Source organism: Gossypium hirsutum, chromosome A06 (assembly GCF_007990345.1).
Source record: "Gossypium hirsutum isolate 1008001.06 chromosome A06, Gossypium_hirsutum_v2.1, whole genome shotgun sequence".
In the NCBI taxonomy this organism is placed as follows: Eukaryota; Viridiplantae; Streptophyta; class Magnoliopsida; order Malvales; family Malvaceae; genus Gossypium; species Gossypium hirsutum.
The window spans coordinates 7,467,315-7,494,962 of record NC_053429.1 but is presented as its reverse complement, the minus strand read 5'-3'; the positions used below and the strand labels follow the sequence as shown (position 1 = coordinate 7,494,962).

Genomic DNA, 27,648 nt, shown 5'->3' with positions numbered 1-27,648 from the left:
TCCTGTTTATTTCTCTTGAAAATATACTCATTAAGGGTTCTAAACATATAAATTTAATCCCATAATTATTTTTCTCCAATTTTTTGATGATTTTCCAAAATCAAAAATAGGGGAACCCGAAATCATTCTGACCTTGTCTCACAAAATTTATTATATCTCATGATTTACAATTCCATTGCTTACAATGTTTCTTCCATAAGAAACTTAACTCAATAATATTTAATTTAATATTTTATTCATCCTCTAATTTTATTTATACAATTTTTGGTGATTTTTCAAAGTTAGACTACTGCTGCTGTCCAAAACTGTTTTAGTGCAAGATATTATTTACCATGTTTATATCACCCTTATTTTTTTTCTCTACACTATTTCTCATCACTTTCTCTTGTTTTCTCTTCACTAACATATCAAGAACATAGGACCATATGTAAGAAAACTCTACATTAACATTAATTCCATGCTTTTTCAATAATATCAAACATAAAAATATATTGAAATCATGATGTTCTTATCTTATTTTATTGATTTCAATCTTCATCTTGATTTTCCCTCTCCTTCAGCTTCCATTTCTTGAATCCAACTTGATATTCTAACTTCCCATAGTCTCCTTAACATTTTTCTCTCTTGGTAGCTATGGAATTTTTTTTTATTTTTGGGTGAAAATGGTTAATTTTTGGTAGAAGGACCAAATTGTAAAGAAAGCAAACTTTCTTTCTTTCTCTCTTCCTCTCACATTAGTGCATGGAAAAAGATGGATGAGAATTCCTCATCTTTCTTTCTTTATATACTAATAAAATAATAATATATCTTATTAAAATATTAATAATAATTATAAAATATCAAAATATCTCTAGCATATTATTACTTTCTAGATTTCTCTCTCTTCCAATTGACCATTTTGTCCTTTACTATCTTTTAAAATTCCATCCTTGAGTCATCATTTAATTTGGTAATATTAGAATTTAGTCCCTCATAGTTCTTCATCTATTCAATTTGGTCTAAATTCATCTATTTCCCTTAGTTTCTAGATCATTCCACCCTTAAAACATTTACACTATTGGTCCTTCAAATTTTTCATATTTATACTTTAACCCCTCAAATTTTGAGTATTTACTCTTGTGCAACAAAACTTTTCTCACTTTTACAATTTAGTCCTTTCTTGAATTAATATATCATAATATACTTCCCAATATTGACATAACTCAAAATTTCCCTTTTTGTCACTTTATTTCCTTATTTTACTATATCACGGATAACATTTTACTGTAAAAATTTTCGGGGTATTACAGTTCTAATTAGTCTTAGAGAAATTATTTGTTTTAAAATATATACGTTGTAATTGATATCATATTGAAACTATGGTTATTAATTTCTATATATTAAATCTATTATATTGGATAAGAATTTTGTATTGAAAAACTAGCTTCTTCTCATCTAATTTGTAATATGCATATATTAGTATAGTTAAATCACATGTTAATATTTGAAAAACTAGTATTCCAAAAGAATGATGGAATAAATGTTTATCAAATTCGTTCAAAGTAATCATTTGAAAAGATAGAATTCAAGATTAAAATATGTAGAATATGAGATATCATGTGATATTATCATGGAGGGGAGCAAATGTGTGTTGTACTCTTTTTCTCTTAATCAAACTTTTATCCCACTGTATTTTCCTAGTAAAGTTTTTAATGAAGCAGTATGTTTTATATATTATCTCTTTTTTTCTTCGCTAATTTTTTTCCACATGATTTTTATCTTACTAAAGTTTTAATGAAACACATTATGTATCGATAGGCTTCCAATGCAAAGTGTTATAAGTATTTTATTATTATAAATTGAATATTCATTAAGATAAGAAGTTTGATATACTTTAGCACTTTAACAAGAAACATTGTAAATATTTTTATTTTTGTTCTTCTATTTCTTTTGTTTTTTTACTCTCTTTATTCTTTATTTTATTAAAAAAATCATTGAAATTTTTTTAAAAAAATTTATAAAAAAACACTAAAAATTTTCATTTTTTACTCGTTTCTCATACAAAAAATTATAAAATCATTTTTCATTAAAATGTCGTCAAAAATTATAAAATTAAAAACATCATTAAAAATTTTACATTATAAAATCTTATTTTTCTTCATTGTTTTTACTCGTTTCTCATCCAAAGCTGGCGAACTACCATGGACCTTAATTTGCTTGAATTGAATGAAGAGAAAACGAGAAAAATATAAAAAGGTCAAAAAGTCACTCACTTGCTGGCAGGACCAAAAACAATGAAATTGGGTAATCCTATTTAATTTTTCATAAAAAAATTATACATTCTTTAGTGACAATAATTATTTCATGAGATTAGATAGTGAAAAACATGATTTTTTTTTAAATAATGATTTTTTATATAAATTATTTTAAAATTTTCAATGAATTTTTTATATTTTTACATAATTTTTAATAATTTTTATAATTTTTTTATTTTTATAAATTTAAAATGACTTTGAACAAATAGATGTTCAAATTCAAATGAACCTAAACAAATAATTGTCTAATTCATGATAAACTTGAGTTTTAAAATATTTTATTTTGTTTATTTTATGAAAATTTTTATTTTTACTGATACGACAGTATTAATCTACAAACTCTATAGTCGATACTAACAGGATTATCACACTAATATCCATTCACTGACTCGACGACTTTTAATGGCGTCATTAGTATTACCATTAACTTTTAACGGGCAACATTAATAAAAGAATTTCATTCATAAAAATTATCAATTCAAAAATTGATAAGGATTAAAACAACTTAATTGATAGTTTTAAAGTTCTTCAACCCCTCTTATACCTTTAAAACTTAAAAAATATATATTTTTTTAATTTTTTAAAAATCTTTACTGCCTTGCCTGTAAAATCTACCTTTAAATCACTGTTATCAAAATCATTTAATCCATATATATAAATTACTTTCCAATGAATGTTAATAATAACAGCCCAAAATATTTCTTCTTCCTTTATGATAAAAATAAAACAACAAATTTTCTTTTCTTTTAATTAACCCTAATGGTGGAGCCACTAAAAGACTCAGTAGGGCCGTAACTCTTTTAAAGTTTAAGATTTTTCAGTTTCTCTTTTAATCTACATTATATAACCCTCTTAAATATAAAAATAAATCCATCTAATATTTTTATAATATTAAAAAATTATTCTCGATAATAAATGAAATTTTTCTTTAATGAAACCAAATTTTAAAAGTAAAAATTAAAATATAAAAAGAGTCGTCTTCATTCTTCAGACTCGCACTATTTTTCTAATCTCTTCTCCTTGTAGCCATCCCCACTTGCAAGTTATAGAGATTATATATATTTGGAACAAAAAATTTATCTAATTTTTGCAGTATAATTATCATACATAATATATGTTATAAGAAAAAAAAATTACGTAGCACGTCTAATTTGAACTTGACTCACTTGAAATTAACATCTTAGCTCCCAAGAGCGAATTTACGGGGCTGACAGGAGGCCGGTCCATCTAAAATGAAAATATTTTCAATTTGACCATTTAAAATTTTTAAATTTTTAAATAAGTAAAAGTAAAATTACACTATAACCTTTTAAAATTGATAAAATTTTAATTTAATTATTTAAAAATTATATTTTTATTATTATAAAAATTATAATTTAATTTCGACCCTAAACAAAATTTTCTAGCTTACATGATTAATCCTTTATTACCAACTAAAACTAGGGCACGTATAAATTTAAAGATAAGCCCCAACCGCCACCCAACAAGTCAACGTCTCTCAACACTGTTTGTTAACCTTGATTAATTAATTTTAATTAATCCTTAATCAAGCTTTTCTTCTTTTTTTTCTATAATAAGCCACGTCGTTACCATGAAATGGACGGCCCAAACTAAATAATTAAAGTTTTATTCTCCTTTTTCTTCAAGGAGCGCGTTCCCTTTTCTCTAGAAACTGCTGCTGTTCTTATTTTTCCATCCTTTTAACTCAGTCCCTGAAAATTGAGCCGTTAACGTCAACCCGATTCAGGCGGAACCGTTTCCTCACTCAAAATCCTCGCACAAACTCAGCAGTTAATTAAACACTTCATAAAGTTGAATCGCTTTATTAGTACAGTTGCCGTTATAGTGATAATCAAAGGTGTTGATTCTGTAGGAAGAAGGAAAAAAGTAATGGAGAAATCTGTTTTTGTTAAAGATGTACAACAACTCAATGGAAATCTCCACCATTCTTTTTCCTCTGTTTCTCAAAGAGATGTAACTTACAGGTTTGTTCTTTTTTTGTTCTTTTTTGGTGAATTTTGATTGATTTTTTTCTTTAGTTGGATTGTATGTGTGAATTTTTGGATTTTGAGTTCTGGGTTTTCTTTGTTTTGAGATAATATAGTCTGGGTTTTTATTTATTTATTTACTTATTAAGGAAGTTGACTTTGTTGACTGTGTCTAATTGTGTTAAATAGTGTAAAGTTTCTGTTTTTAATTGTGTCTATTGATTGTAAAGCTGGGGACATATTTAGATTAATTAAGAGTTAAATTAAAAGCTTGAATGGAGGACAAGACTGAATTTTCAGTGAGATTTTGATTAGAAGAAAATCTTCAATATTGGGACCACTTTGGGTAGCAAATGGTGAAATTGAAATCTCCCAGGATCATATCCAAAAACTACCTTGTTTTACCGTGAAAATGATTTTTTATCATAATGAAATTGGCTTAGTCACTGGTATTTCCTTGCAAAACCAGTTGATTTGACTAGTATCTTGGTGAATGCTAATCTGTCTGCATTAGCAGCCTACTTGATCAGTTTTAAAAATTATGGATTCGGGTGGTCGGATTAGACAAGCTTCTCTATATTTTGCCTTTCTTGGGGGAGTAGTCTGGTTGTTATTGGCTGATAGTATTTATTGTAGGACTTATATGCATGTTAGCATGTTGGGGAAAATATTATGTATGTTATTTTGTATATACAGTAACTTAACTCCTTCACACACTGACATTCTGGCATTCATCTAAAGTTGCAATTTTTATGGTTTGCTGGGTTGGGATTTGATTTCTATACCTTTGGTAGTACTACAAGTACTCGACCTTCTGTAATTCATCTGCTCTGTCGGATCTGGATTACTAAAGGAAGGCGATGAACTTGGAGGAACCTTTTAGGGCTGAAATAGTTTCCTTTCCCAATACTTTGTCATTTGAGTATTTCAGAATGAGATTTGAGATTTAAAAGTTCTAGGACTACCATTTATATGTAGGGAAGAACTGTTAATTTTGAATTTCTTTTTGAAACTGAAATGACTAATTTGATACTACCAATAGTACAAAGGATGATCCCTTCTGCAGTAAACCTATTGCTGTCCTAATGTGTTGAAACAAACTATGGAATATATATGGTATAGGATGTTTCATGCTCGCAATGCCTCATAAGTTTCAAACACTCTTCATCCTAGCGTACCCCAATAAAATGATAGAAACAATCCTTTCTTGCAGCTGTGGTTCTTGTGGGTATGAGCTAAACTTAAGTTCCTCTAGTAGAAACACCGCAACAATCGGCTCTAAATATGGAAAATCGATTAAGCGAGGGATGATATCATTCTTCAATATAGACGAGACCAGATTTACGCAGGTCGATGAATTCCAATGCAGACCCTACTTTTCGAAGCACTCGTGGGGTTTATTCCGCCATAGAACCAAACTACTTTGTCGCAAGTGTGGGAACCACATTGGCAATGCTTATGATGATAAATCTTCTGGCTACCCTCGTGTCTTAGATGGTTCTGATTCATCCTCTGGCACTGAACCTTCTAACCATAGAAAATATGATGTTAGAATCCGTGCCCTACAGCCTTCGACTGCTGAAGGACTCAGCACTCCACTTTTTGCGTGATTTCCTGCAGTGCATCATTGATGGTCTTCGGTTTGAATTATCAACGACTGACTGAGCGTTTTCGTATGGGATTATTGCTGTCTATTAGTTGGTTTGAGTCTTTCATTTTATGCTGTCTTTGCTGTGTTTCTGTTAAGTGTATATATGAAAGGTAAGTAATGTGGAGCTTTAAAATTAGGTTGAGCACAGTAATGTCATTACCCAAATTTAAGTCTAATATCTGTTTGAGTTGAATTAAATCAAGTATTTTTCTTTTGGCCTTTGAACTGATCATCTGCTTATTGTTGTTCCTTATCTAATTATTTTAAGTTTTCTTGTTTTTTTAATATTTTTATATAAAATCAATAAAACTTCAATCATCATAAAATTTAAACCCATGAAATAATAAATTTTAAACTTTTAAATTTACCATTGTTAAGTAATTTAATGCTAAAGTGCTAATTTTTTTCATTTTACCTATTTACGTCCCCAATCCAGAAATAAAGCATTGAAGGAAAAAGATCTCGGGGGCATATTTATAATCCAAGAATAAAAGGTTTTTAATGATAATTTTTTACACTACACATTTTTTTATATACATTATGATTTACTTATTTGTTTTGATATATTTCTTTAAATTTTTAATTTGGTGCCGAAATAATTTTTGTTAAAAGGGTATTTTTTAAATAGAATAATTTTAACTTATTTTTGAAGTACTTACTAGAGCATTTATTAAATAAATTAAAATTTGTAATTAACATCTTTCAAATATCACTACACCCTAGATGTTTGAAAATTTTATATTAATTAAATAAAAACTAATCAGCGGATTAAGGTTAGTTAGAATTTAAGATTTAAGGAGTAAGATTATAGCAGAATTTTAGGGTTAGGATTTAGGTTTAGAATAGGGTTCAACACTTACTGGCTGTGCAAACTCAAACAAAAAATTATTAGCTCAGCATTTAACCCAGATAACCTTCACTAGAAAATACCAACAATTTCCTATATCAATTTAATGCAAGTAGAAGGCTAAAAAATCTGGGTTATAATAGGTGAAAAGGGTATGAATTAAAATTAACCTGGGAGAGAACACTGAATTGCAATGATAAAAATTAAAATAAAGAAAAACCAGTGCTTGTTTCTTTAGAATAGAAAACCTGAACTGCAAGTACAAAGGTACAAAAGTAGGAATGTATAATCAGATGATCTTCAAGCAGTCTTCGTTCATCAGCAAAGTCCTACGTAAAAAGAAGCAAAATCCTCTTGAAACTATTATGTATATAACTTAGCCAGGTCTTCAGAGAAAGCTTTCCTGATGGCCTCTCTCTTGATCTTTAGAGCTGCGGTGACAAGCCCGGATTCTGGAGTCCATGGAGTTGAAAGCAATTTGATTTTAGCTGGAATCTCAAACTTCTCCAGTCCTGCCTTCTTGCCGATCTGCAAATAAAAGCAGTATTCAAAATGAAAGATTGGTGTGGGATAATCGGTGAAAAAATGTATATATCCAGGCACCCTCCTAAAAGCTTATGTCTTTTCTTTTTAAAATTTATTCGGTAAATTCGAAGATCCTCCTACGACTAAGATAAGTTTTAAATCACTGGAATGTTATTCTAGAGAGTAGAGATATACCTGAACGAGAGACGAGAGTACTTCCTTGATAGTTTCTTCTTTCTCACACAATTCCGCAAAATCAGTAAAAGCAACTCCTTGCTTAGAAGCCCAATCTTCCACTGCATGCTGGGAAGCCACAACAAGAGCCACACAGTAACTATGGAACGGATCAGCATGCAACATAATATTGTCAACATAGGGATTGATGCTGAGAGCAGCCTCAACCTGTAGAAGATAAAATTAGCTACCATGGAACATCCGAAGAACATCCTTGTTTGACTAGAAACATTGATTCATACCTTTCCCAAAGAAACATATTCCCCATGCTGAAGCTTGACAATGTCCTTTTTACGGTCAATTATCTCGAGGCAACCGTCAGCGTGAAACTGTCCTACATCACCAGTATAGAACCACCTCATTCCTCTCTCATCAACCTTCTCCACATCAAAAAGATCAAAATAATCAATTTACTAAGAATCTTAAGAACTAAGAGAGAGAAAAGGAATGCGGATTTTAAGAGTTCGAATGCCTACCTTGTACACTTCTTTTGTTTTCTCTTCATTTTTAAAGTATCCAAGTGTTACACTGGAACCACCGACTACTATTTCTCCACGAGGCATTGGTGAATCATTAATTAAATACCCACCTTCAGGCCAATCTACTAACTGAAAGAAACAAAACATAATGCAAGTCAGAAATGAATCCACCAACCGGAATCAACAACCCCACAACATAGATCATATAGAGAGAGAATAACAAGGAGAAAGTGAAGCTTTGACCAGACATTCTAAAAAGAGTTCCTTAGAACATTGAAGTAAAGAATGTGAGCAGGTCAAAAGTCATACTGCTCAAACTAGTGAAATTAATCACAACCATCTCTTACCTTGACAAAGGAGCAAGGAAGTGGAGAACCAACACGACCAACGGATGTATCATCAACCTCAGAAAAGGTGGCACCAGCACAAGTCTCAGTTAAACCATACCCTTGGCCAATTGGAGCACTGAAAAATGAAATCCGATGAGAGTATGCTACTTAAAATATTAAATGGAAACCACTTAGTAGAATGTTTTCAATGTAAAAAAAATGCTTAGTACTTAAATTTATTGCATTCAGAGATTTTATATCATTTGATAAAATTACAACATTCTTTTTCTTCCTAACTCTTTATTACATGTAAAATCACTATAAGTCATATAGTATATTCTGTAAACCAGTATATAAAATATAGAGATTCATTAAACAACACCTTGATTATATTCAGAACAACAATTGTTATAGAACTACAGAAATGTGCTTGTGTGTTGACTGCAAGCTTATGTGCCAGGGAATGGAAGAGCAGCACCATAGGATCCGTATATTTACTTTATATAATGATAAATTGAAATAAACATACTAACCCAAGGCAGATGTTGATAAATCTCTGAGTATCTGCAGATAAAGGAGCACCACCAGATAACAAAAATCGAATGCGACCACCGAGAACTGCTCGGACCTTTTTAAAGACAAGAAAGTCCCATAGGAACTTTTCCAGGCCCCAGGCACCAAACCAACTACCATTGATTGCAGATAATCTACGGGAATAAGCCAAGTCAAACAATTTCTTGGCTAGTCCACCCTTTGCGTCTACCTAAAGTTCACAAACCAAGAAAGAAATGAGTTTATTCACAGTATATATGCATATAAAGTAGTTGCATGTTTGTAGCATTGAAAGTTTCTAACCTTCTTTCGCACTCCATCACGAACACGATCAAGAATTGCTGGGACAGCTGCCATCACAGTAGGACTTAAAACAGTGGCATCCCCCTTTGTTCCCCTTTTTATCTTGTTGGATGTATCGGTGAGAGTCAAAGGGGTTCCATATCCTATGATACCTCCAACAGCAGGAATTAAATTCTACAATAGCAAAAAGAAAGTTAAAAATGTTATCACTCTGCAGGTATACAAATTTGAAATATAATCAAAGATCAAACTCAAGTTGCTGTTAATCTTTATAATCCAATCCAAGACAACATACATACCTCAGCCGCTAATTCAAGAATATGAGCAAGCGGCAGATAAGCAAGATAAACATCCTTACTCCCAAGTCCAGGAACGATTGTCATAACTGCAGAAACCGTAGCTAGTACATTGCCATGCGTCATCATCACACCCTGTACAAATTTGATGTATTTCAATAGGGTTAACAATATGGATGCCTAATCTTAACCATTTTGCAAGACTTAAAAGATAACATCATGCTTTCCACCTATTTGCTAACATAAATCAATAAGAGAACAAAAGAACTGGAACAAAAATAGACGCTTCTAACCTTAGGCAATCCGGTACTTCCACTAGTATACATTATAACTGCAACATCAGCTGAAAGAGGTAAATCGGCATCCACGGGACTTGCACGGCCGACACTTTTGACATCAGCAAAAGAAGAGATTGTCCATCTACCATTTGCACTGGATGGAAATTCATCGTCCATACAGATCACACGTGTGACAGTGTCAAGTTGCCCGCTAATGTTGACAAGTTTTTTTAGTTCTTTGTTACCAGAAATCACTGTCGTAACTTCAGTCTGTAAGAGCAAAGATTGTATACTTAAATAAATATGAGTAATGAATGTGGAAACCATAAAAACCTTCAATAGAATTAACCCTGTGAATCATCACTTTTTCCACTTGGTTGCACATTATAAGATGCAGGGAATACTATTATGATTCGGTAACCTCATTAACCTTGGGAAAGTGCATTACCAACTTAATAACTTAACCATATATATAGAAATGTATATGTAACCTTTAATAAGCTTCCTAATATGATATTTTTCACTTCAATAAAAAGAAAATTAGCAAATCGTTGAAAAGTTATTAACTACCAACAGACCTTTTGCACTAGAACTGGTAGCAATGGAAGAAAGAAATTCTATAAAAATGCAAATATGTTCGCAGAGAGGGAAAGAGAGATGGAACCTCATTTAATGAGTGACATAAGGCCTCCTCTCCTAAAGATGCATATATGGTCACCACAGTCACATTGAGCCTAAAGCAGGCCTGAAAGAAGGATCCATATTAGTTGTATTCTCTAATCTGTGGAAAGGAAAGCATGTTACACCTCAGTTACAACTTAAAATTAACAAGCTTTGTATAAGACCTGCAATGCAATGAACCATTCTTCTCTGGTATCAGCAAAGATTGCCACACGCTCTTCCCTTTTGTGACCAAGTTGAACCAATCCAGAAGCAAAATCACACACGGTTTCAAATGTTTTCCCATAAGTCAACCATTCATAATCTCCCAAATGAAGCTTCTCAAAGGATCTTCCATCTTCAGTTACTTCAACCTCCCTCAAAATCAATTTCCTAGTTCCAAGCAATGGTTTATCTGCGTGTTGCTTACATGCCTGCTCAAAAAGTTCTGCAAGAGTAGATATACCTTCCCATGATGTTTCAACAGGGGAAGGGAATCGACTGTTTCGGATTGTATACCCCGGTTCCCCACCAACATCGACTGGCACCCCTCGCTTCTTTACCTTCTTTGAACTCCGAAGGAGAAGGGTAAAAACAATAGGAACAAGCGCACCAACGATATAACCAGTCATATTTATAGGATTTTGTCCCCCCAGAAGAATGTATCTCTTTCAGTTCTCCTGAAAAGAGAATCACATCCAATCACTATCACTAACCAAAAATGTTTTTTTTTTTTTCTCATAAGCAAACTTTGGCCAGCTGCCAGCCAAACCATGCATATGACAAAGTGCACATGCAGCTGCATAGGTAGATACAGAGACATCACTTTCTTCTAACAAGATGAATTCGACAAAGAAACCGGTTAACAGGTAACCCAGGCATTGACACAGAACAAAATCCATGTTCCTATTAATCATTATTAACTTCATAGATCAGCATTTTTTAACTAATTAAACAGAATCCTAATTTTGATATATCCACAACCATTATATACAAGAATTATACTTCAAAGGAAGTTTCCTGGGTGCTTTTAGATGTTACCACAGAGTCTTTAAAATCATTTTTTTTCCTGATTTTAAGAAACCAATCATCAAAGAAAGAGAAAAATGAGGGGTAAACAAGTGTTACCATAAATTCCACCCTCAAAACATCAAAATTCAAATGGTGTGTGACCAAGTCAAAAGAAAATTTTCAATTAAATGAATTTCCCTCAAAAGGAAGTTCCTTGGGTTAAGGAACCCAACCACAAAAAAAAAACACAAAAAGGGTAAAAAAATACAATAAAAAAATCCACCCTGAAAATATCAAGTCAAGAGCAAATCTACAATGAAATAAAGGAAAGGTAAAACTTTGAAGCAGTCATATTTAGATCAAAACAAAGGGTAATATCAAAAATAACCAAAAGGTGAAACAAGCAAAAACCCAAAAATACCTTCAAATCTCCAAGCTGAAATATGTATGGAAGCAAAGGGATGCAGTTCAAGCAATCAGCATTACCCCAAAAGCAGTAGAAAAATGGGGAGGGGGTATTGAAGTAAAACAGAAGGTGGAGGGCGTGATTTGTTTAGAGTAAAGAGATCAAATATAGAACGTTGGAGGGACAGGGTAGCTGATTAACGGCGGAAAGATCGAGACTGAATCAAGTTGGTGTTGCAGAAGTAGTTTATGACTCTGAAAAAGGGTATACTTCCTTGGCGTTTATATTAAGTTTCTTTTTTATTTTTTTATTCGTGGGTTAATTCCATAACATGTCCCTAGGTCAGATTTTATATCGATTATCAAATTATAAAAATATTATGGAAATTTCAAAGTATGAATATATATTATTAATTAGATATTTTGGTTATATAATTGTTGTTTAACATTGAAGATAAGGATTAGACTGACAGAAGTAGTTAATTGATATTTGGAGTTGAAATGAAAGACGTACTGTAGAATTAACCTGGTTGTGTGGGGTTTGTGGCGTAAAAGGGCAGAATAGATTCGGTCAGGGGAAATGACAGAGAGAGGACCAAACAGATGGCAAATGGAGGTTCAGATGTTTCAAGTTGAAGTGTTAAAGTGAAAGTGTGGTGGATGTGGTGATAGTTGCAGTGGAGTTAGATAGAGTTGTGTGGCCCAGCAGCCATCTGCAATCGAAGAACCCTCCTCTCTTCCTTTTCTTTCAATTTTCCGCATACTGAGTTTAGTATCTAAAATCCCGAAATGTACTTGAAAGGGGAAACAGAAAAGGGGGTAAGCTATACGAGTTTAGTGTAAGATCAAACTAACTAGCTATCGAAATAGAAATAGATACAGTAAACCTGAAAATAGTTCAGCAGCGGAACATACTTACAGAGCGACTATAACAAAATAGACCATATGTAACTTTATAGTCATATGTCTCTGTTAGACACAATATCAGAAATTCTTAGAAGTTACAAACTGGTCTAAGCCCTTTTTCCAGAATCAGAATCGGTTGGGCTTTAGCCCATCACACAAGGTTTCTTTAAATATGAGTGCCTTTCAGTCAAATAGTAAAATCAAACTTTTCAGTCAATCAGACAGTCAAATAATTCAATTAGACAGTCAAATAGATATTGCAGTCACAGCATCACACAGACGCATATGAGTGCAAATGAATTATAAAATAACCCACCCATTCAACCAACACACCATCTTCGTCCAACCCGACACATCCTATGGGGATTTAATCAATCTACCCATCCCTGCACTCCGAGTAGAACCTCGAAAAGCCTATACAACCTTATACTCCACAGAACATCATCCCGAGTTTCCCGACAACGATGATCATCAATATTGTCCTCGACCCAGGGAATTGGGACTGCCCACGACCCTCTGAGTATTAGGGCTATTAGTAAGCTGTACGGTGTCATGCGGAAGACCGCGATACAGACATGCAGTATAACTGCCAGATCAGATGTGCTACGCAGCAAGGCTAGCGTATAAGCTGTACTGTGTAATGCAGTGAACTACGATACAGACGTGCAATAAAACTGCCAGATCAGATAATGGTACGTAGCGTAGCTAACGTACATGCGGTACAGTGTAAGGCGGTAAACCGCTATACCGTTATCAGTAATGTCCACGACTCTCAGGGTATTAGGACCGTCCATGACCCTCTGGGTATTATTAAGGGGCTTTCAGAATGCAGACAAACTGCCAAATCTTAAATCTCCCTTCTCTTCAACATCCCACCCAAAAAGATTTATGCATATGTATGTATGTATGCAGTCAAATGTACACAATTCAGAATATAAATTCAGACAGTCAATCAAAAGCAGACACACACATCCGGTCAATCAGTTACTGAATCAAACATGTGTACCTTCGTATCTCGAATCCAGTATCAACTTATCTTACAACCAATCACAAATGCACACATATCAAGCCTAAATCAAAGTCATAATTACCCCTAATAAGGCTTAGTCGGGGGTTGGAACACACCGAGTCGCATTTGTACTTGCATTTGACCTAAAACCTAAAGTTTGGCGAGATAGGGCCACATGCCCGTGTGCTCTGGTCGTGCAGAGCACTCCAGGCCGTATGGGGGTCCAAACGCTCGTGTGAAGGGTAGCACACGGCAGTGTGACAGAAGCACACGTCCATGTGGTGTAGAGGCACGGTCGTGTGATCAGACCGTGTAAGACACTGTCCTATTTCACTAAGTTCAAGTGCAGAGTAGACACAACCGTATGAGGGTCTTACACGCTCGTGTGGCCACCAGACAGGATCATGTGTTCCACAACACACGCCCGTGTGGAATCCCTAATTCCCAAATTAGTCACACGACCGTGGAGCCAGGCCGTGTGACCCTAAATCTCAATCCCTAATTCCTAAACTCACACGCCCGTGTGGACCAAGGGACACGGCTGTGTGATTTCTGACAAAAATCCCCAAAACAGCCACACGGCTATGTGGCACCAAATTTGGCTGAAACCCTAATTTACCAAATCAACATGGTCGTGCGTCACGGCGCATGCCCATGTGGCCGTCGAGAAAGCCATGAAATCACCCCAGAATAGCCCCGAAAACACCACTTTGGCCACCAAACCGTCCCCCAACTTTGGTACTATCGAAACCACATCAGAAAATAGAGTATTGCACTTCCTTTCAGCCTTCAAAGTTCTGAAACTAGAGAATCAAAGTATTCTAACGAAAAGCCGAAACAACACTTGTAAAACAAAAGATAAGTAGATTAGTCAGAGTTGAGTCCCACATTTGTTTCGATGGCGAAGAAGACGACAGAGGAGCAGAAAATCAAGGTCCTTCAACCCCACAACACCACCGATTCCGAAAAGCAAAAAGAAGAACACAAGAATAAAAACCAAGAAGAAACAGAACATAAAATAACTTGCCAAGTAAAAGCAAATAAAAATAAAAATAATTAATAATAACACTAAAGACAAATAAATAAAATAATTATTTTAACTGAAATCAGAATTAACTAAAATGTTTCCTAAAATGCCCACACAGGGACTCAAACTCAGAACCTTGAGACAAACCAACACACTCACAACCACTAGACTAGTAGGCCCATTCTGCCACTAAACTGCACAACTTAACTTATGTGTGCAACCTTCCCACTATCCCTACACTCAAAACCCAAAACTTCTAGGCCCAAAATTTAGGGCGTTACAACTTACTCCTCCTTAAAGGAATTTCGTCCCCGAAATTTCCAACTAACAGAACAGTAGTATAACATGAATCACACCACTAAGCTCCCGCTGCGCACTCTGATCCCAAAACACTACCATACCAAATTTGAACTTGAAACCTCTCAAACATACCCAGAACACCTAACCACTGAAGCAGATACACATACAATACACATAATTTCTATACCCAAATCAACACATCTAAACATTTCTAACATACCTGGCTCAAAATCGCCGAGGACAATCTTGAACCCGATGATCCTTAGATCCGCACCTGAGACACGCTCCTTACTTTCTCTAACAGTCGCCCGCATGGCGCCTCTTGTAATACTCGCTAGATGGTACGCTCACACCACCACCAGCACCACCAGTACCATCACTCAGACGCGTCTTAACACACTTCGTAAAACGAGGCTCCAACCTCGGAGAGCTGCGATCTCTTTTTTCCACAATCTACGCATCTAGCTTGGAGTGTCTCACTAGAATCCCTCATTCTAGCCTCAATCACTCCCTCTAGCACTTCCCTCACTAATCGAGTCAGTGCCTCAGTACCAAACTCTGGGTTATCACCACCCAAAGTCGGCGAACTCACACTGTCCTCCAACTCCTGAACAGTCACCCATTTTGGAGGAGCAGACGACTCATCGCGATCACGCTCGCCTTCGGAAGCCATATCTAGCGTAGGGCTAACTTAGAAGGCCTACAATATCGGAACACAGAAACAGTTGTAATAACAGAGTCTATATTTCTAATTGTACAGTTTCAAATTTTACCTGGACCAGCATCGGAGTCTCAGACAGGTCATTTTCATAAATATTTCCAAAACACAATCATTTCAGCTTGCTGTGGTAAAGTTTTTCAAATTTTCTTTTTAAAACTAACACGTACGCACACGAAAATGTGAGAGCACAGGCCAAGTTTTTGCAAACCTGGCTCTGATACCACTAAATGTAACACCTAAATCCGGCCTAGAAGTCTAGATCGAATTCGAAATGCTACATTGACCACCAAAGTGATCGTGAGAAAATCTTACAGAACTAGTCATTCTTAATTTGATTTCTAAAATAATTAATATCGAGTATTAAAAAAACCAGAATAATAAAATGATTAAACCGTAAAACAGAATTATACCACAGTGTTAAAAACCTTATATTTAAAATTGAATAACCAATAAAAGTCTAAAACCACAAACTAATAACTTATTAGCCTCAAAACTATCTGAGTCTTCCGCATACCGAGTCCAGCATCCAAAATCCCCGTGTGACCATCGAAGAAGTCATGAAACCACCCTAGAATAGCCCCGAAAACACCACTTTGGCCACCAAACCTCCCCCAACTTTGGTACTATCGAAACCACATCAGAAAACGGAGTATTGCACTTTCTTTCAGCCTTTAAAGTTCTGAAACTAGAGAATCAAAGCATTCTCACGAAAAGCCGAAACAACACTTGTAAAATAAAAGATAAGTAGATTAGTCAGAATTGAGTCCCACACCTGTTTCGATGGCGAAGAAGACGACGGAGGAGCAGAAAATTAAGGTCCTTCAACCCCACAACACCACTGATTTCGAAAAGCAAAAAGAAGAACTCAAAAACAAAAACCAAGAAGAAACAGAATAGAAAATAACTTGCCAAGTAAAAGCAAATAAAAATAAAAATAAAAATAATTAATAATAACACTAAAGACAAATAAATAAATAAAATTATTTTAACTAAAATTAGAAACAACTAAAATGTTTTCTAAAACTCCCACACAGGGATTCGAACTCAGAACCCTGAGACAAACCAACACACTCACAACCACTAGACCAGCAGGCCCATTCTACCACTAAACTGCACAACTTAACTTATGTGTGCAACCTTCTCACTATCCCTACACTCAAAACCCAGAACTTCTAGGCCCAAAATTCGGGGCGTTACATAAGCATGTTATATACTAAAAGCTAAAGATTCTAATAAATATATACATAAAGGATGTGGAGTGGAGATGAGGAGGATATATATATATATAGTGGATGGATTTGAAAAGTTCCGAAATGGTTGTAAGTGATAGAATGGTTAATACATCTGAGTATATTTAAATGAATTAATAAAATAATAAGTGAATAATTATTAATCGATGTGATATTGAAATCTTTGATAAAATTTTATGAAGAATTAAATTGATTGGTACAATTTAGAAATAAAAATGAAATATACATAAAGTGGATGAACTACTTTTGAAAGTGCAAGTCCTCCAATGGTCTTATTTGTAAAACTTTAATATTTGTGTTAATTTTATAAACTTTGTTATCTTTGATTGAATATCATGTTTTTATGATGACTTGAAATTAGAAATAGATGTAAGTGGATGATATGTAAAATGAAATGACAGTCATGACATCTGAATATGGTTTAGGTAATGATATAAAAATAAATAAATAAAAATAAAGGATGGAACTTGTAGGAAAATGGAAACGACGTCACGATGACAAGTTTACCATGTCACGACATGGAAACCCCAGCGTCGTGACGACAATCCAAAAATTTTATAAGCTTTACAATTTGGTCTTTGATCAATTGTGGATGTTTTAATGAGCTTCTTTAACTCATAATTAGTTCTGCCGTAAATTCAATTATTATTAAAATAGGTTGATGATCCATATTAATTAAATAATTTGATAAATTGATATAAAATTTTTAATCGTTGCTTCGACAATAAATGTGACATCCCGATGCCTTGACTTGGTGATCGGGTCGGGCATCAGGGTGCTATAGAAACCATATTTATCTGGTGGGCAATTGATACTAGTCCCTCCACATATGCACTAATGAGGGCACCAACACTATTGACAAGGGCATCCACCTCTTGTACCCCAACTTGAGCCCGAGCCAGAGCTTGAAACCAAGCAGTCTTATACATAGTCTGGGGGTAGTTCTCATCATTCGAATTTGAGGGTAGATAATTATTTTTCGGGCTCATCAAGCTATGCATATTAGTTAAAGATTCCTGGTTCAGTTCTGTTCATTCGGATCCGAGATCATCAATGATGTTTATATCTTTAGCCCATTACCACCCCAGTACTTTACCTCTCTCAGGCCAATCTTTGGGATATATAAATTTTTGAGTATGTTTAGCACACCCAAGGTTCGTCGATGTATGCTGTGAATGACGTTCTGGGTGAGGATAACAATGACTGTCACGAGAACCCTCAACGCCAATGCCGGGCACCATAACGGTTTATCTTACGGATAATACCATCGAACCATCAATTTTAGTACATTAAACATTATCTTTATTACATTTAGTTTGTAATTGTAATTTAAAATTTCAAGTTTGTATTAATTAAATTATAATAAATTACTTTTGTGTCCATATCATTAGTGAAGTATTATATATATTTGTATGTGTATTTGAAATATTTCACATATAAATTTTTTTGAAATATCATACCCACAATGTAGATGAAAAATAATTATTTTTGAAATATTTTACATATAAAAATAATAATTATATTTGAAATAATTATTTCATTTTATAATATTAGAAATGTAACAGCCCGATTTTCAGTGGTGTCAAAAGTAGTGGTTTCGGGATTACAAGTCCGACAAGTAAGTTCGAACAATTAGCATTAAAATTATACGAGTCAATAATAATTTTTATATTGAATTTTGATTTGAGGATTTTAACTAATTGAATTAAAAGTTAGTATAAGTGGTTCGATTCAAAAGGCAAGTGGTTATTGAAAACGAGGTATTAGGATCCTATTTCCATAATTTAAAACCGTATTTACAAATTCAATTTATATGTGAATTGAAGTTTGGTTCAGTAATTTTGATGATTTATTGCTTAATTACGGTAAAATGATTAAATTGTAAAAGAAGTAAAAGTTAATTGCTTTTGATTTAAAATAGTAAAGGGACCAAAATGGTAATTAAACCATGGTCAAAAAGTCCAAGCCGTGCTGACATGATTAAATCCACTAACTTTTGGACTATTTGTTTATTTAGTCCTAATTAGTTTAGGATTAAATTGAAATTAAGCTTATTTAGTTAAAATTTAAAATAATGGAAGGACCAATTGTGCAATTAAACCCTCCTTAATTGGTAATTATATCATTTGAACAGATAGTGGACGGTTTGCAATGCTAATTGCATGAAATTTTATTGAAATTGTAAGGTTATAATAGTAATTTATGAAATTAAGTAAAATGTAAATAACATAAATGTAATATCCTGATTTTGGGCCTAGTCGGAATAGTGGTTTCGTGACCACAAAATTCGAGATAGAAATAATTATTTTATGATTATTTTAAGGTCTATGATATGATTTCATGATTGTGTGAAAATTTCGTGAAGAAATTTTATGCATAAAGTGCTTAAATTGAAATTAGGGACTAAATCGAATAATTTGCAAAACTTGCATTCTAGAAGTTTCTAGTATGAAATTGTTTTGAAATATTAATTAGGAGGTCTTAAATAGAAATTTTACCAATTTATAAGTCATTTTGGTCATTTTGGTCATTTTGGTCATTTTGGAAAGTTTAGTAGTAAGGGCATTTTGGTCATTTAGGGGTAAAATGAATTAAAATACAAAATTAAAAGCCAATTTTGCTCATCTTCTTCACCATGGCCGAATATAGCAAGGAGAAACCATGGCTAGGGTTTTTCAAGCTTCCAAGCTTGATTGTAAGTCCGTTCTAGCCTCGTTTTTAATGATTTTTACGTTTTTGGAGTCCCAGTAGCTCGATTTAGCTTATGCTAGCAATAATTTAACCTAGGGTTTATATTTGGAAAAATACCCATAGGTGAAATTTGTGTATTTTGGTGTTTTATTATAGAATATGATGTTTTAAATTATGTTAGACAACTTGTGCTACTGAGTTTTAAGTGAAAACGAGCAAAATGGCTTAATCGGTAAAAATACCTAATAGTCATAAGTACATGTTAGAGTGAGAATTTGATGTTTCCATAGAAGGAAAAAACGATCAGCATGTCATAAAACATAAGGAAATAGGCTGAAGTTTAATTTACGAGCTTTGGGCCAAAAGTGTAAATATGCAAAAGTTTAGGGGCAAAATTGTAATTTTTCCAAAATATGATTTTGGGTCAATTTGAATAATGTGAGTCCTAATTAGACTATATTTTAAATGATAAAGTAAGGAAAACTGAAATTCGGGCTAAAATGGGGAAAATACCAAGTTGTGGACGAAATGGTAAAAGTAGCCATTTTTGCACACGAGGTAAGTTCATATGTAAATGTTGGTAACATAGTTATTATTTTAAATGTTTTTATGTTATTTAAATGATATGATAATTATTATGAAATATTATACTCGTGATAATTGTTTGATAATATGTCAAATTATGTGATATACTTGGAAAATGTGAAATACTACCGAGTATCGGTATCGGTATTCCGTAGAAGATGGTTGAGACACATGATTGGGAAAAAGGTCCCGTTGAACCTTAAGAATGGATTAGGATACAAGTGACATGTCACTGGGATATTTGGGCATCCGAACTTGTTGAGTTGAGTCCGAGTTCACTTATGGATGCGAATGTCCGAACTCGTTAAGTTGAGTCCGAGTTCGTGAGATGTAACTAGGCATCCGAGCTCGTTGAGTTTAGTCTGAGTTCACTTATGGATGCGAACGCCCAAGCTTGTTGAGTTGAGTCCGAGTTCGCTTATGGGCGGGTTACATAGTAGCTTGGTTACATTTGTGGCACTTATGTGCAAACTTTCCATGTATCCGAATTATATTCCAATGTGTTCAACGGGTAAAGTTCTACTCAAATGGAGGAATACTCAAGATGAAAGGGACGTATTGGTAAGTGTTGTGAAAAAGGATACTTTGAACAGGTATGTACTTAACCCTCGGGTTGAAAAATCGATATAACAACAATATGGTATGATGATAAATGAAAATATGATATGAATGTCTTGGTGATGATTATGCAAATGATGTTTTATGTTTACTTATATGGTTATGTTACTTGCTATTTGCATGTGAACTTACTAAGCATTTATGCTTACTCCCTCCTTTTCATTCCTTGTAGTTTTGACAAGCTAGCTCGGAAATCGGGAACGGTCGGAGGCTCACTCACACTATCCGCATACCATCTTGGCATAATGGCTTGTATATTTTAAGTATGGCATGTATAGCATTATAATCATTTTGTATATATAGTCTTATGATATGGTTATTGAGTAGTATAAAAATGCTTGGTAATGATTAGCCATTGGAATGGCTAATTATGATCATATTTGGTGTTATGTATGTCAAATTGATAGCTAATCCATGGAAACCATGAAATAGGTAAAAATTTATCATAAAATAGATTCAGACAGCAGTAGTGACGTGAATTTGAAAAATCACTAAAATTAGTAGAAATGGAATTAAATAATGAATAAGTTATGGAATCGAATCTTGATGATTCTATTTTCATATGGAAGAAACGAAACAGGTAAATGAGTTATATTTTATGAGATATTTAAGTTTTAGTGGAACAGGGTCAGAGCAATCTCTGAATCCCCTATTCTGATTTTAAAAATTCACCATAAATTGTAAAAAAAACAATTAGGATTTGTGACTTATATATATGAAATCCTTATTGAGTCTAGTTTTATGAGGAACAAATGGAATAGTCATTGAAATTCTTTACAGGGAGATATCTGATTCGTAATACACAGGGGTCAGAGTAGTCGAACCCTAAAACAGGGGAAACTTTAACTAATAAACTGTACTAATTGGATCAACCAAAAATTATAGAAAAAAATTAATAGATAGATATATGAGTCTAGTTTCAGTGAAAATTTACGGATCTTAATTTTGAGTTTTGGAACTCGAGATACGAATTTTCAAGCAACTGTGGCACAGATTGCCAGCTTGTCTGAAAATTTTAAAATGAATTGTATGAGCTGTTTAAGTAATGAATTAAGTCCGTTAACACCTCGTGTTCCACTCCGGCGATGGTCTCGAGTATGGGGCATTATATTTGGTGGTATCAGAGCAGGTTTAGTCGGTTCTCAGACTAACCTAGCTTGTGTAAAAGTTTAGCTATACATGCCACTGATCTGTGATAGTGTGATGTCTTCCGACGCATATGAGTACCGTCTTATTTAGACAGGGTACTCTCCAACCGAGCTGCGCCGACCATGTTCAATGTTATGTGAAGGTATTTGAGTAAAATTATGATTATGATAAGTATCGGTTCAAAAAAGTATGAATTAAGATTTATGATACATATGTGATAAATATTCATATTTGCTTAATGCTCATATGATGTAGTGTATATGGTTTACTTGATAAGATGAACGGAATAAATAGAAAGTAGTAGAGGTATGAATAAAAGTCATAAATTATGATACGAATGAAAATGTCCTTGTCTTGATTGGACGTTGAATGTTGATGAATGTTAATGATATATAATTTTTATGAGATAAAGGATTATAATGAAATGAACTTATCTATGTTAAATTGTTGGATTGAATTATATGATTGTAATGATATGTACATGATGATGCACGAAATGAAAGTTGTGATTTTGATGCAAATATCTATGTTTGTTTGGCCTTATATGATGTCATAAGCATGACTTAATTTAATTAAATGAATGGATAAGTAAAGCTATCTAGAAAATATAGAATGTATGCATAAGTATATTGTCTAAATGGGACAACAGGAAAATTGGTGTAAGCCAACATGAATGAATGACATGATTTTGATGATGTTGCTATGATGATGGAAGTTGTGTCATATGTGTATGTATAAGAAAGTCGAGTCAGAGGTCCTACAACCCCTCCCCCTTACCGAAGTGGTACTTATAATGGAATTTCATGAGATTTGTATTGAATAAGTTTCCCGTTGAGAACCCAAAGAGTACAGTGATAGAATAATTATAAGTATGATCAGAGATTGAAAATGAACTGATAAATAAAGTCAGAGCCAGTAAAATATCGGATTGATATAAAGATTATTGGAATTATGCACTGTCCCAGTTAGAAAAGGAATTCTCCTTGGTAAACTGAATTACTCAGGTGCAAGGTCGAGAAAAGTGTAAATCAAAATTTATTTAGAACTGGCCTTCTTTAGTGAATGGTTTAATATGAAATTTGTGACGGCAGAACTAGTTGGGGAAATGATATTTGAAATGTGAACTATCTGAGTGTGACAGTTATGACTGGACAGATTTAGCAGTCTCTTTTGAGATGTTCTATGTGTTTACCCGTTTTCAGAAATATTTCTATGGCTATTGATCTTCTAAAGAAATTCTTGTTATATGGGAATGTCTTTTAATCCTGGTGTTGGATGAAAGCATTGGTAGTCTGACTGGTATATAATTTATATTGCTCTATTTCATCGGGTATTCTATTTCATTTCGTCTGATAAGAATTGATGAGAGAATACATATGATATTATGATTTTGTTTCTTCTACTTGATGCTTCATCTGATAGATATGTATGGGAAGATATATTGATATTGTTATATTTGATTTCAGTGGGATTAAATGATGTTTTCTTCTAGACTTTCTTTCTTTGAAGAATTATCGGGGTATTCTGTATTTTCTCTATGAGTTTGGTTTTCGATTCTCCGGCATAGTATCGTATCTTGGGTTTCTTTATTCTGGATTTATTTATTCTGGATTTCTCTATCTTGGATTTCTTTATTCGGTTTTCTTGTTATCTTTGTTCCATAACTTGTCAATTATGACTCGTGTTTGAAGTGCATTCTTCAGCTCGTGATAATCATGTCAAATATAACTATACTTCTAATCTGATCTTGGTAATGTGGTGATTTTAGTATTGGGTTTTTTTTTCTAATTTCTGTGTAAGGATTTGACATCAGTAAAGGCATAAGTGATAAAAGCGCGAGTTTCAGTCGGTATGGTGAATTATCTATTTGAAAGATTTCATGTGACAATTATTTCAGGATTATTTTTCCCAAGTCTGATAATAGAATTTCATTTTGTACGGATAAAAGAGTAAATAATCTGAACGAGAAGTGTATATTTATTAGAAAAAGTTTGATATTAGTTAAAGTCACTACGAATGATAAGGTTTTCATTTTGTGAAAGCTGAAAAGTTTATTACATGTTGACAAATTTCGGATAGATGAGAATATTGGTAACTGAAGCGTCTGAACTAGACTAGTCTACATTGAGTAAAGACTTCCTGACTTTCAGTAATGTACTGTTGTATGAATTGTGATGTGTTTCAAGACAGTAAGGTAATGTGATAGTTTAGAGCATTCGATGTTACATAAAATCAGAGTTGTTAAAAGGGTTAAAGCCGAGCATTGGGATCTATCAAAATTATCCTTGTCAGTGTTGATATTGGGATAGAAATGAGAATGATTATTCTTGAGGCCATATCAGAATTATTTCCATGGCAGATAGAGGAAAATGTGATGTATCCTATTGTTAAATGTTTGGCGAGATCTATAAATCATATCGGTATTGAATGAATTCCTACTCATTAGATTCATGGAATTTCAGGTCTCTTTGATTGTTGGATTTCTTGGAATTCCGGTCTGCATTAATCAAGTTAAGATTCGGGTTTTATGTCATGATATCATGGGAAACTGAGAAGGGTTGAAAATTTAAGAATAGTTGAGAGTTGAGACTATAAGCTTTCAGATCATATGAGAAATTAAAGAGATGTATTAGAGGTACAGTCTAAGTGAAAGTTCTTCGGCACCAAATATGAGATTAAAAGTGAAGACCACTTTTCTGGTAAGATTTTCGGGGACGAAAATCCCTAAAGGGGAGAGAGTTGTAATATCTTGATTTTGCGCCTAGTCGGAATAGTGGTTTCGTGACCACAAAATCTGAGATAGAAATAATTATTTTATGATTATTTTAAGGTCTATGATATGACTGCATGATTGTGTGAAAATTTCGTGAAGAAATTTTATGCATAAAGTGCTTAAATTGAAATTAGGGACTAAATCGAATAATTTGCAAAACTTGCATTCTAGAAGTTTCTAGTATGAAATTGTTTTGAAATATTAATTAGGAGGTCTTAAATAGAAATTTTACCAATTTCTAAGTCTATGGACAAAAATTGGACATGGATGGAATTTTTGGAAAGTTTAGTAGTAAGGGCATTTTGGTCATTTAGGGGTAAAATAAATTAAAATACAAAATTAAAAGCCAATTTTGCTCATCTTCTTCAACATGGCTGAATATAGCAAGAAGAAACCATGGATAGGGTTTTTAAAGCTTCCGAGCTCGATTGTAAGTCCGTTCTAGCCTCGTTTTTAATGATTTTTACGTTTTTGGAGTCTCAGTAACTCGATTTAGCTTATGCTAGCAATAATTTAACATAGGGTTTATATTTGGAAAAATACCCATAGGTGAAATTTGTGTATTTTGGTGTTTTATGATAAAATATGAGGTTTTAAATTATGTTAGAAAACTTGTACTACTCGGTTTTAAGTGAAAACGAGCAAAATGGCTTAATCGGAAAAATACCTAATAGTCATAAGTACATGTTAGAGTGAGAATTTGATGTTGCCATATAAGGAAAAAATTATCAGCATGTCATAAAACATAAGAAAATAGGCTGAAGTTTAATTTACGAGCTTTGGGGCAAAAGTGTAAATATGCAAAAGTTTAGGGGCAAAATTGTAATTTTTCCAAATATGATTTTGGGTCAATTTGAATAATGTGAGTCCTAATTAGACTATATTTTAAATGATAGAGCAAGGAAAACTAAAATTTGGGCTAAAATGGGAAAAATACCAAGTTGTGGACGAAATGGTAAAAGTAGCCATTTTCGCACACGAGGTAAGTTCATATGTAAATGTTGGTAACATAGTTATTATTTTAAATGTTTTTTATGTTATTTAAATGATATGATAATTATTATGAAATATTATACTCGTGATAATTGTTTGATAATATGTCAAATTATGTGATATACTTGAAAAATAAGAAATACTACCGAGTATCAGTATCGGTATTCTGTAGAAGATGGTTGAGACACATGATTGGGAAAAAGGTCCCGTTGAACCTTAGGAATGGATTAGGATACAAGTGACATGTCACTGGGATATTTGGGCATCCGAACTCGTTGAGTTGAGTCCGAGTTCACTTATGGATGCGAATGTCTGAACTCGTTGAGTTGAGTCCGAGTTCGTGAGATGTAACTAGGCATCCGAGCTCGTTGAGTTGAGTCCGAGTTCACTTATGGATGCGAACACCCGAGCTCGTTGAGTTGAGTCCGAGTTCGCTTATGGGCGGGTTACATAGTAGCTTGGCTACATTTGTGGCACTTATGTGCAAACTTTCCATGTATCCGAATTATATTCCGATGTGTTCAACGGGTAAAGTTCTACTCAAATGGAGGAATACTCAAGATGAAAGGGACGTATTGGTAAGTGTTGTGAAAAGGATACTTTGAATAGGTATGTACTTAACCCTCGGGTTGAAAAATCGATATAACAACAATATGGTATGATGATAAATGAAAATATGATATGAATGTCTTGGTGATGATTATGCAAATGATGTTTTATGTTTACTTATATGGTTATGTTACTTGCTATTTGCATGTGAACTTACTAAGCATTTATGCTTACTCCCTCCTTTTCATTCCTTGTAGTTTTGACAAGCTAGCTCGGAAATCGGGAACGGTCGGAGGCTCACTCACACTATCCGCATACCATCTTGGCATAATGGCTTGTATATTTTAAGTATGGCATGTATAGCATTATAATCATTTTGTATATATAGTCTTATGATATGGTTATTGAGTAGTATAAAAATGCTTGGTAATGATTAGCCATTGGAATGGCTAATTATGATCATATTTGGTGTTATGTATGTCAAATTGCTAGCTAATCCATGGAAACCATGAAATAGGTAAATTTTATCATAAAATAGATTCAGACAGCAGTAGTGACGTGAATTTGAAAAATCACTAAAAATAGTAGAAATGGAATTAAATAATGAATAAGTTATGGAATCGAAGCTTGATGATTCTATTTTCATATGGAAGAAACAAAACAGGTAAATGAGTTATATTTTATGAGATATTTAAGTTTTAGTGGAACAGGGTCAGAGCAATCTCTGAATCCCCTGTTCTGATTTTAACAATTCACCATAAATTGTACAAAAACAATTAGGATTTGTGACTTACATATGTGAAATCCTTATTGAGTCTAGTTTTTGAGGAAAAATGGAATAGTCATTGAAATTCTTTACAGGGAGATATCTGATTCGTAATACATAGGGGTCAGAGTAGTCGAACCCTGAAACAGGGGAAAATTTAACTAATAAACTGTACTAATTGGATAAACCAAAAATTCTAGAAAAAAATTAGTAGATATATATATGAGTCTAGTTTCAGTGAAAATTTACGGATCTTAATTTTGAGTTTTGGAACTCAAGATACGAATTTTTAAGCAACTGTGACGCAGATTGCCAGCTTGTCTGAAAATTTTAAAATGAATTGTATGAGCTGTTTAAGTAATGAATTAAGTCCGTTAACACCTCGTGTTTGACTCCGGCGAAGGTCTCGGGTATAGGGCATTACAATAAAAGCCAAAATGGCTATCATCTTTTTATTTC

The 27,648-nt window shown here is 33.5% G+C and overlaps 2 protein-coding genes across 2 annotated transcripts; one reads left to right on the top strand and one right to left on the bottom strand.

Annotated features, from left to right (window-relative positions):
• The first annotated feature begins 3,885 nt into the window (after nt 1-3,885).
• LOC107962520 (uncharacterized protein At4g08330, chloroplastic) lies at nt 3,886-6,158 on the top strand. Its single transcript, XM_016898934.2, has 2 exons — nt 3,886-4,279; nt 5,496-6,158. The coding sequence occupies exons 1-2, from the start codon at nt 4,185-4,187 to the stop codon at nt 5,890-5,892; spliced, it is 492 nt and encodes a 163-aa protein (XP_016754423.1). The 5' UTR covers nt 3,886-4,184; the 3' UTR covers nt 5,893-6,158.
• An 831-nt stretch (nt 6,159-6,989) lies between these two features.
• Nucleotides 6,990-12,564, bottom strand: LOC107962519 (long chain acyl-CoA synthetase 9, chloroplastic). Its single transcript, XM_041115006.1, has 12 exons — nt 11,869-12,564; nt 10,622-11,116; nt 10,441-10,521; nt 9,792-10,046; nt 9,502-9,633; nt 9,203-9,376; nt 8,881-9,110; nt 8,366-8,483; nt 8,016-8,147; nt 7,782-7,916; nt 7,501-7,707; nt 6,990-7,308 (listed from the first exon to the last, which is right to left on the bottom strand). The coding sequence occupies exons 2-12, from the start codon at nt 11,066-11,068 to the stop codon at nt 7,144-7,146; spliced, it is 2,076 nt and encodes a 691-aa protein (XP_040970940.1). The 5' UTR covers nt 11,069-11,116; nt 11,869-12,564; the 3' UTR covers nt 6,990-7,143.
• Nucleotides 12,565-27,648: the final 15,084 nt, after the last annotated feature.

What these genes read in the sequence shown, in the direction of transcription:
- LOC107962519 (XM_041115006.1), bottom strand. Translation starts at nt 11,068, where the DNA reads ATGACTGGTTATATCGTTGGTGCGCTTGTTCCTATTGTTTTTACCCTT. An exon ending in AATGGTTCATTGCATTGCAG is followed by an intron (nt 10,522 to 10,621) that starts GTCTTATACAAA and finishes TCCTTCTTTCAG; the next exon opens with GCCTGCTTTAGGCTCAATGT. An exon ending in TTCCTTGCTCCTTTGTCAAG is followed by an intron (nt 8,148 to 8,365) that starts GTAAGAGATGGT and finishes TGTTTCTTTCAG; the next exon opens with TTAGTAGATTGGCCTGAAGG.
- LOC107962520 (XM_016898934.2), top strand. Translation starts at nt 4,185, where the DNA reads ATGGAGAAATCTGTTTTTGTTAAAGATGTACAACAACTCAATGGAAAT. An exon ending in CAAAGAGATGTAACTTACAG is followed by an intron (nt 4,280 to 5,495) that starts GTTTGTTCTTTT and finishes CCTTTCTTGCAG; the next exon opens with CTGTGGTTCTTGTGGGTATG.